Source organism: Parambassis ranga, chromosome 14 (genome assembly GCF_900634625.1).
Source record: "Parambassis ranga chromosome 14, fParRan2.1, whole genome shotgun sequence".
Lineage (NCBI taxonomy): Eukaryota > Metazoa > Chordata > Actinopteri > Ambassidae > Parambassis > Parambassis ranga.
The window spans coordinates 9,863,665-9,873,695 of record NC_041034.1 but is presented as its reverse complement, the minus strand read 5'-3'; the positions used below and the strand labels follow the sequence as shown (position 1 = coordinate 9,873,695).

The 10,031-nt window shown below is 44.1% G+C and overlaps 1 protein-coding gene across 1 annotated transcript; it reads left to right on the top strand.

Annotated features, from left to right (window-relative positions):
• The first annotated feature begins 534 nt into the window (after positions 1-534).
• On the top strand, positions 535-9,795 carry mcf2b (MCF.2 cell line derived transforming sequence b). The gene is made up of 26 exons (XM_028421257.1): positions 535-608; positions 1,795-1,929; positions 2,014-2,130; positions 2,221-2,370; positions 2,458-2,582; positions 2,657-2,771; positions 2,854-2,973; positions 3,109-3,300; positions 3,373-3,564; positions 3,641-3,821; positions 3,969-4,057; positions 4,560-4,660; positions 4,794-4,860; positions 4,979-5,094; positions 5,230-5,299; positions 5,386-5,478; positions 5,593-5,685; positions 6,304-6,429; positions 6,503-6,718; positions 6,807-6,899; positions 6,991-7,069; positions 7,198-7,240; positions 8,728-8,825; positions 8,905-9,020; positions 9,248-9,360; positions 9,484-9,795. Exons 1-26 carry the CDS (start codon positions 558-560, stop codon positions 9,563-9,565), a joined length of 2,973 nt encoding a protein of 990 aa, XP_028277058.1. The 5' UTR covers positions 535-557; the 3' UTR covers positions 9,566-9,795.
• Positions 9,796-10,031: the final 236 nt, after the last annotated feature.

The following is a 10,031-nucleotide window of genomic DNA, read 5'->3' as shown; positions in this document are numbered from 1 at the left end:
GATAATGGTAGGTCAATTAGAGCACTTGGCTGATATTGCTAAAGGAAATGAAACAACTCTCATTGCAGGGATTAACTGGGGGTTAAACTAAACTGTCACAGGCAAACTGAAGCAATCACCGAGCTGATTTAAAAGAGAAGCGAGCAACAGGCTAAGAGGACGGCCTAAAGAAAATGCCCGGGGAGTAATTCAATACAGAACCACCACTGATTCCAGACTTCTATTAAACTTCAATTTTGACAGTTTCTTCAATCTTAGATTTTCTTCTGAAAATGTTAATTCAATTACTGAATCATCTCTTCAGTCAGTGCAGAAGTGCAGCTGTGAACCGCCCAACTTGTTTTGCTTTGACGTCAGGTGTAAGTGAAACACACCCCACCGTCACCATCCTGGTCCGGAGCAGAAGTGCGTCTGCTGAGGTGCGCACACCGCGCACCGCTCTGCCCACCCGGACACTGCAGAGGAGGTTACACCGTGCCGCCACTGCGGCTGCTCGCTCCCGACAACACTTCCCGCTGCAGATGAACGGGGCAGAGCAAGGAAGCGCTTAAAAAGCCATGGCCGAGTCCAACCCGCTGCGGGGATTCCCCCGTCTGCGCCGGGCCGCGGTAAGCTCCGCCGGGAGGTGGGGAAGGTGGGAGGCCTTAAAACGGGGCGGAGAGGATACTGCAGCAGAGAGGGGAGCAGAGAGATGGGCGAGCTTCTCTTAAGACTGAAAGACAGGCGGCACTGCGACAAAGAAGGCTGGGATGCATTATCACTGCAGTGCAAAGTGCATTAGAAATTTAACACGTCTCCTGTTTAACAGACTGCTCAGATTCAGACAGCAGGTTAGTGTTAAGAGTCTGTGAAGGGGACCGGGACAGGCCAATGACAAACATGTTTGTTTGGACTGCAGCTGCAGAGCAGCATGAGGCTGGATCAGCTCTGGCTCTGCAGAGTGTAAATGTGGAGTGTGCTGAAGTATTGCAGCTTTATGTAACAGATTTGGTCTCACATACCTGATGTACACAAATTAAAGTGGTAGCTGTGGGATGCTGATGTGCTGAGGTCTGTAGTTGGCTGCTCTGTGAGTAAATATGAGGAGTTGGATGAAGATTTAGCAGGTAGTCTCTTCCTGTACTGTGTGGTCAGCAGTGTCCTTCAAACTGATGACCTGCCAGTACAAAAAGTTGTGCATAAGAAAGTTGCCAGGTTTACAGATAACTTTGTTTCTATCAGATGATTAGAACAATTTAAATGAGATTTCCTTGCGTCCAGACAGTGCTGCAGGATTTGAAAATGTGCCAGTCAGTGATGTGATAAGCAACTACGGATTTATGCAGATGCACAGAAAAATAAATGCAGAGAACAGAGAGAAGCATGCTGGGATGGGATTTAAATCAATTCACGTTTGAAATAAATCTGTAACGCCCAAACAAGTGGTAATTCTGTAGTGATAACAAAACTAAGAAGAGAAGAAGTGTGCAGCAGGGATGACAGCTTGATAATGAAAGCAAGATAAGCAGCAGAGGAGCTGACTGTCAAACCTGCCGAAGTGCTGTAGAAGACTTCCCAGATCGACACTGAGAGATGCTGATGCTGTGTAGACTGCACGACAAACACCACTCAGCTGTCAGTGGTTCTGACTGAAGCCTGTTCTCTCCTCAATCCTGACATAATCCAGGGATGTACTGTAGTGAGGGACAAATCCACAAAAGTCAGTTTTTACCACTCTGTTAGCTCAAAACACTGTGGCTGCATTCCACTCCATACATTTTTCACTTAGAGTACACACACTTTTTCTTCTTTCAGACCTCATTCCCGGGTAATTTACACTTGATCTTGGTGCTCCGCCCCTCCACCTTATTAAGCTCTGCCCCCAGCCCATCTTCAAGCACTGACCTGGGCTTCCGCTTCAGCCAAGATGACTTCCTGTTGAAGATGCCGGTAAGAGTGCAGATAAGAATCGTGTGCTGTTAGGATAGACGCAGTAAGACATTGGCTGGAAGGCTTGTGTTTGCTGTGTTCTAGGTGGTGATGCTGCGGTCGGTTGGCGACCTGCTGCGCTACATCGATGAACACCACCTGACGTCAGACTTCACTGCCAAAGTGGAGTATTGCCAGAGTGACTGGATCGTCCTCCGAGCGGTACAAGCCTTTGATGCTCATTAATTCACCACAGCTTTACAACTGTTGATACCACTAGAGTGTAACTGCTAAAATTTCATGTGTCCACAGGCCATTGAGACATTTGCAGTGACAGTGAAGGACATTGCTCAGCAGCTGCAGGGCTTCGGATCGGAGCTGTCTGAGATTGAACTTCCAGATGAAGCCAATGCAATTGAGTTCTTGCTGCACTCACACACACACAGATACCGACAGATGAAGGTTGTGTCATTTCCTCCTTCCACTTCTTCCTCAACACTTTTTCCTTTGCTTAACCTCTCTTTTTGTGTACTGGTTGTTGTTTGTCAGGATGATATCCGGAGCATACTAAAAGAGGGACGCCTTCTGTTCACCAACCTGGAAACTGTTAGGGCGTCTAAGAAAGATGAAGAGGAGGATAGAGAAATACAAGCAGACATGGATACAGTTCAGAGGTACAGTATCAGTTAACAAGTAAACTACAGCACCGTATGTGTTTTTTATGTGTCTTTGTGTGTGTGTGTTTTAGGCTGTTGGCCCAGCTCAGAGACATGGAGGAGGCGTTTGATGGCTTCTTTGAGAAACACCACCTGAAGCTGCAGCAGTACCTTCAGCTGCTACACTACGAAATTAGTTTCCAGCAGGTGTGATGATTGGTATTTGTCTGCTTTAATCCATAAGTGACATTAGCCCTGACACTGCTGATGAATACCTGTGTGTGTGTAGATGGAGGAAGTGTTGGAGCGACTCTCTGCCCAGGAGAAGGAGATTGCTTTTTATGGGACCACAGTGGTTCAGACAGAGCAGATGCTCAAAGACCTGGAGATGCTGGACAAACATGCTCAGGTCACACACCACTATCACAACAATAACAACAACATATGATTGATGCATTCAGAAAAAGCTCCAGATCAGTTAATTCATCTTAATATAAATTGAATTGTAGCATGAACACACTACATGTTTCCATGTGTGTATCAGGAGGAGATGGCTCGAGCCCAGGTGGTGATCCTGCATGGTCACCAGTTGGCTGCCAACCACCACTACGCCCTGGCTCTCATCATCCAGCGCTGCAACGAGCTGCGACATCTCTGTGATGTCATCACCACTGCCATACGCACAAAGCGGGCCTCGCTCACTAGGACACGAGACCTGCTGCTCCGCCTTGAAGAGGTAAAAACAAAAAAACAAAAAACACAACTTGTTAAGCATAGCAAACCCTGTGTTGTTTGTTGTTGTCTGAAGGCTCTCCAGTGGTGTGACGAGGGTGCTTACATGTTGGCAAGTCAGATGGTAGACAAGTTCCAAACCAGAGAGGGAGCCCAGGAGGCTCTGCAGTACCTCAGCTCTCATCAGGAGAGGGCGCCATCTGCACTGAAAAACGACCAGGACACTCTGAGCCTGGAGTTTGAAGCCATACTCACCCCACAGTTACAGGTAATCTTTTGCCGCTGCTGACAACACAAATGCAGATACACCACTGTTTACGCTCTGTTCTTTGCTCTCTTTCTAGTCCCAGATTTCCATGGTAACAGATAAGCTAAACTCAGTGCAGTCCATGATCAGAAACAGAGAGCAGTGTCTGAGGAAGCTGGCTGACGTGCAGGTCCGACCCATACAGCTGGTGGCCCCAAGGCCTGAACCAGACCAAACATCACCGCGATGCAAGTCACCCCTATTCTCCCCCAAACATGGTACACTCCACATCTTTATAACATTTACACTCTTTACTCTTATCAGTACTTCCTTTTCTCTACACCTGCACCACACTTTGTTATGTCTTACAAATTCCGGTCCGGTTTCCTTGCTGATCACTCATCACCAGTCATATTTGTCTTCAGGTGTAGACTTTAACGTCTTGAACTCCAAGTTCTCCTTTGATTTGCTTCCTGGTAAAAGGGCTGCAAGGAGGAATAACAGCCAGCGAAAGGTGTGTGTGTTTGTTTGCTTCATATAACCACCTGCCAAAAGCCAGCTGTATGTGGTTTTTGATATTGATGTTTAAGTAGGTGGCATAGTAACACCCACAAGACAGCCAGGATCACATTTGTCACACATGACACACAAACACCTGGCCATCCACATTTTTTCAGCTTATGATGCTTATGCTCACAAGCTCTTTATACGGTGGTGAACCTCTTTTCTATTACAGCCACTGTATTAAGGGTTTCAAAAATATGTCAAATAGTAGCTTTACTGCCTTTTTATCTTGAGCATCAATGACCCTTGGGTGCTAACACAATCACTTTTATGTTCTGGTAGTTTATTTTATGATTTGCAAATGTTCCAGTAGTTTTAATGTTGTGGTTGATGGGTGTATTTCTTGTACACATGAGAAGATGTGTAAATTCCATTTTTAATTGCATGTTGATATTAATAAATAATACAGAAATGTGTCCAAGCTGACATGTTTTTTATGTGCATTCCTATAGATCGAGGTGATGCATGATTACCAAGGCAACCGCAGCTGCCTGTATGGCCTCAGCCCTGAAACTGATTCAGAGGCAGAGGACAACCCAGAGCAGGTCACCCGGTATGCTTTTACTTTTACTTTATCTTTTACCTCTTAAAGATGAACCTTGACATAAAACCTGACTCGGGACTCTAATCAGACGCAGTTTGTATACAGTGTCCACAGCACACAGTCACACTTTCCCTCTTTCTAGCCATATTATGAAGGAACTGATAGCTACAGAGAGGATCTATGTGGACGAGTTGCTTTCTGTCCTTCTGGTGAGTTTATGTCATGGTGTTTTGATTGAGTTAAATAGCTTACAGTCCAGAGGAACGGCATTTTCTATTTTAGTATGTGTGGATCTCTCTCCTCTCCTTTCGTCTCTGCACACATCAGGGATACAGGGCAGAAATGGAGGACCCCTCCATGTCGACTCTTCTTCCTTCAGCTCTACGCAGTCAAAAGGACCTTCTGTTTGGCAACATGCCAGAGATTTACCAGTTCCACAGCAGGCAAGCCACACACACGCTCACACACATGCACACACACATATTGAGCTCACAAGCTGTTACTGAGTTGTCCTTGTCTTCCCCTCTTTTCATGCTGATCCAGTTTCCTTTCATTTTCCACTTGAATTCTCTGTTTAGGATCTTCCTCCAAGATCTGCAGGGTTGCCTGGAGACACCAGAGAGGGTGGGGGCCTGCTTCCTGCAGCGGGTGAGTAGACATAATGACAAACACAAGGACTTTATGTGTCATAATATACAGTAACACAAGTGGACTTTGTGTGCATGTGTGAGCAGAAGGAGAAGTTCCAGGTGTATGAACGGTACTGCCAAAACAAGCCTCGTTCAGAGTTGCTATGGAGACAGTGCTCAGATTCGTCTTTCTTTCAGGTACTTGCACATATATAACATAAAACACTCATTTCCTAGTGTAAGAATCATGTAGGTTTTATGTATTTCAGGGAGAGAAATCTGTCTGAAATGGATTTGGATCTCTCTTTGTAGGAGTGTCAGAAGAAGCTGGACCACAAGTTGGGTCTGGATTCTTACCTCCTGAAACCAGTCCAACGCCTCACCAAGTACCAGCTGCTGCTCAAGGTTTGCTACATCAGGACCCGACAGTGTCCTGTAGACATGCAGATTACATGCAATTTATTATTTTTATTATTCATTGTAAACAAGAGTTTATCACAACAACCCTACTTCAGACCTAAAAATGTTCAACTTTGTACAACTTGTTTAACTTTGAACATTCACTGAATACTGAGCTTGCTGTGCCTGCCTTTCTCGGTCAGTGGCTTTGATTATTCATTTTGCCGAGATTTATAATAGCAGAGATCTGTCATGTGGACAGGTCACTCTGTACAGTAATTGGTTTTGTTTGAAAAAAAATAAATATTGCATTTAGATTGATGCTCTGACAAAGAGATAATGGCATAAAGAGGCAAACACTCATTTCAAGAAAAAGGGCAGACACGCTGAGATACAGACAAATAAGTAGGCGCGCACGGACGCACACAATAACAGGCACAGAGACAAATTGAGAACAACAGGTAAATTCCATTTATTTGATTTGCAGAGTTGCCGACAGGCTGGCAGTCATTTAAACTTACATGCAGACATTCATATGGAGAGACATCCAGGGACAATAGATTAGATAAAGTGAGAAACAACAACCACTGAGGTGTGTGTGTGTGTGTGTGTGCCTTTGTTCAGGAGCTTCTGAAGCACTGTACAGAGCAGAGATACCGCTGTGAACTACAGGAGGCTCTGGACTCCATGCTGGAGTTGCTCAAGTCTGTGAATGACTCCATGCATCAGATAGCCATCACCGGATACCAGGTACCGGCCAAATGAGTGGACAATCAAATCACTGGATTTCAGATTTGTGATTAAGTCTGTCTTTGTGATTCAGGGTGACCTCAGCCAGCTGGGTCGCATGGTGATGCAGGGAGGCTTCAGCGTGTGGATCAGCCATAAACGGGCTGCAGTGCGCATGAAGGAGCTGGCCCGGTTCAAACCCATGCAGAGACATCTCTTTCTCTATGAACGCGCCCTGCTCTTCTGCAAGCGCAGAGACCAGGACAACCATGACAGGACGCCCTTCTACAGCTTCAAATCCTGCCTCAGAGTAACAGCACACACCATATTATCAGACATATGATATGATATCATATCTTATCATGGAATTGTTTGGTGTGTTTGACTGTTCTCTGTAGATGAGTGCAGTGGGGATCACGGAAATTGTCAAAGGAGATGTGAAGAAATTTGAAATTTGGTACAGTGGCAGAGAGGTGGTGTACATAGTTCAGGTATTTGGTCTTCTGTGTTTTTTATATTAATATTCTGTTTAATTATTTTCGGTGTGTCATAGACTATGCTGTCATCTGTGTGTGCACTCAGGCTACCACAGTAGAGATCAAAGTTGCCTGGCTGTCGGAGATTCGAAAGATCCTCACCAACCAGCAGAAACTAAGTCAAGGTGTCTGCCACTGAGACCTCTCTGTTTCCTTTTCTTTAACATGCATACTTTTATTTTAATATGTTGATTATGATCTATTTGTATATTTCCTTTCTCTTAAACCCTCTGTGTCATCTTTTCATTCTCAGATGAGACTCCTCTTCAACTTTCAGACAACCCTCTCTCCGACAGGTGATTCTCTTTGCACGATCTTAAATTCATGTATGGGTGGGAAGCTAGTACAAAAGAAAAAGTTAATAAAGTGATGAATGAATTGATTTACAAATGCCTAGCATTAGCATCTCTGTCATTACCCTTGGGAGCTGGCATTCATGGCTGAACTGCCAAGTCCTGCAGATGGCACAACACTGTCCTTGGCTCTGAAATTTCAAGCTGTTGAATTTCAGCACCATGGAGAGTGCTGGAGACTGAATTTAGACCCAAACGCCTACCACAGTTTGTCAGTTTTTGGTAGTTACATACCAACACGTTCATCTGGTTCCCACTGTGTAGTAACTTCTGACTGAATGCTGTTTATGAGGTCTGCAATAACACAGTGTCACACTGCTTAAACAGTTTTTAATAATCATGTTATCGGCTCTGACATGAGCATAAAAGTGAGAATCTGTGATAATATAATATTAGAGGATGTTGTTACTACTGTAGGGTATAGCAGTGATTTGTTTACTGATAGCATGCTAGCATGTTTTAAACCTGATTAACAGCTTGTGAGCATCACGGTGCATAACCTGTTGATTCATTTTGCAGGAAATCCCATTTTTAACCTTTTTTTCTTGGTCAACAGATTCTATGAAAAGCTCAAAACCAACAGTGTTGATTGTGATGTTGTTATCCTATCATTCCACATTATCCTTTATTGTCCACACCTAATTATACAGTCCCCCAAAAAATTTGACCACTAGGAGAGGTTTGTGATCTCAAGTCAAAACGGCCAATTTTAACAAACGTCGTCCCTTCCTGCTTTCACATGCTTGGTTAGAAAGCATTAGTAGATGGTGCAACACTGTTGGTTTTATCATAGGATTTACTGACATTTTTAAATAATCTTTTTCTTTTAGTAGATACATTCACATGTATCTTTACATATATCATCACACAACCACGATACCTTTTGGTTCTTACTACCAGGTGGATGAGATACTGCCATGAATACCACGTTTTGAATGATTTGTGTACATAAAGGTGTTGTAGATTTACACCGTATTTGTAAGTAATTACAGTGTTTGTGCTTTATGTAGCAGATGGGTGACAATAATATTCTCCCATGATTGTTTTCATGATTTTCTGTTAAATGAAGAAACTTCACCCCTCTACTACTTAAAGCAGAATCAATTATTTGCAGATGCTGGTGTGCGTGTGTGTAGTCAAAAAACATTTCTTCCATGTATTACAGCGACCTCTGATATGGATGATATTTATGCTAAAACATCCTTTAAAATCATACGCTGGAATATATGTGACTGTGAACTAAATGGAATGCTGTATTGAGGTATGAGCCTGTTTTGTGACACCGTGGATGTTGTTGTTGTTGTTCGTGTTTGTTTGTTGTGCTCGTGTCTTGTTCCCACGGTGATGTGGTTTAGTGCATCAGAGGTGTGTGTGTCGTGGGGCGGCGCGCCGGTTGGAGGCTGCTCAGCGTGTCTCCCTGTTCCTCACAGCTCCTCAACAACAAGCCACTCCTACAGGCTCAAAGGGGAGGATTCAGTACACACCAGCCCTGCCCACTCTGAACCTGTGGTTCATTCACCTCGGCGCAGTGAGTGGATCAAACATATTACCGTCATTATAAAGACTGCATCTCTACAGCTCTTAGATGTCTCTGCTGTCACCTGCAGGCTGGCCTGTCCCTGCTCACTCTGTGGCAATATGTGAGGGCCTGGAAGACTGGGCAGCTACTGACCTCTCCAACTTTTCAGACTCAGAGGAGGAGGACGACCAGCCTGCCCCACTGGTGAGATTACTCTTCAATTGTTTTATGTTACAGCGTGTTATGTGTAATTTATGAACATTAAGCCCTGTGGCTGGATGCGTCATATCTCTTACCTGAGGGGGGTGATCGGGCCTTCTGAAAAGAGAGCTCTACATGGATCGTATGTGTCAACAGGAAGAGGCGATCTGATTCGTTGACGATAGTCTGTGATGAACTGCATTTTAACATGCATCTTTCTTCTGTTCCAGGTGGCAGGAAGGTACAGAGTCATGGTCGAGAGCAGCATGGCCAGCACCGATGACATCATCTTTAATTGCGGGGATGTCATCCAGCTTCTGCATGAGGATTCATCAGGAATGTGGTAACATTGGTTACATATTTCAAAATTATTAATTACATATGTGTGAATTCAGATATAAACATCCTGGTAATTAATAAATATGTGACAGTTTTATACATGTCTGTGTGCGTCGTGTAATCACAGGACGGTGAAGAATGTAAGTCGTGGTGAAGAAGGCCGAGTTCTACCCGAGGACCTACACAGGATTCTAGGAGAGACCTGCTGAGAGCCAATCATAACAGAAAAGATAGCACAGTGTCCATGATGTGCATTATGTTTTTGTGTCACTGTTTGGCTGAATATCCCTCTACACACAAACACACACACAGACTCACATATTCCATCAACTGACCATCCTGACCAAAAGTGGGCATTGGACTCTGACTGAAGCACATCAGCTACACACATTAATCTTCCAACAACTGTGACAGCTCCTCCTCAGAAGGCTGTAAACTGCAGAATGGACCTCAGAAGACTGTAAAAAAAAAAAAAAACAGAAAGCACATAAAAGCCATTTTGTTTGGCAGTTATACTGTATATCAACTGGACTGAAGACGCTGAACAGGGGCTTTTTGTTCAAGTTATTTCTATTTTCTTATGAAAATGTTACAGAAATCATAGACTTGCCTTCTAACATATCATTACTGTTCATGTGCCAAACAGCTAGCTTAACTGTTGCGGCTTTTTCTCGT

Bases quoted from the DNA above. Each gene is read 5' to 3' on its own strand.
- mcf2b (XM_028421257.1), top strand. From the start codon at position 558: ATGGCCGAGTCCAACCCGCTGCGGGGATTCCCCCGTCTGCGCCGGGCC. The intron at 3,565-3,640 runs GTAATCTTTTGC...CTCTCTTTCTAG, and splicing joins TACTCACCCCACAGTTACAG to TCCCAGATTTCCATGGTAAC. The intron at 5,479-5,592 runs GTACTTGCACAT...CTCTCTTTGTAG, and splicing joins CAGATTCGTCTTTCTTTCAG to GAGTGTCAGAAGAAGCTGGA.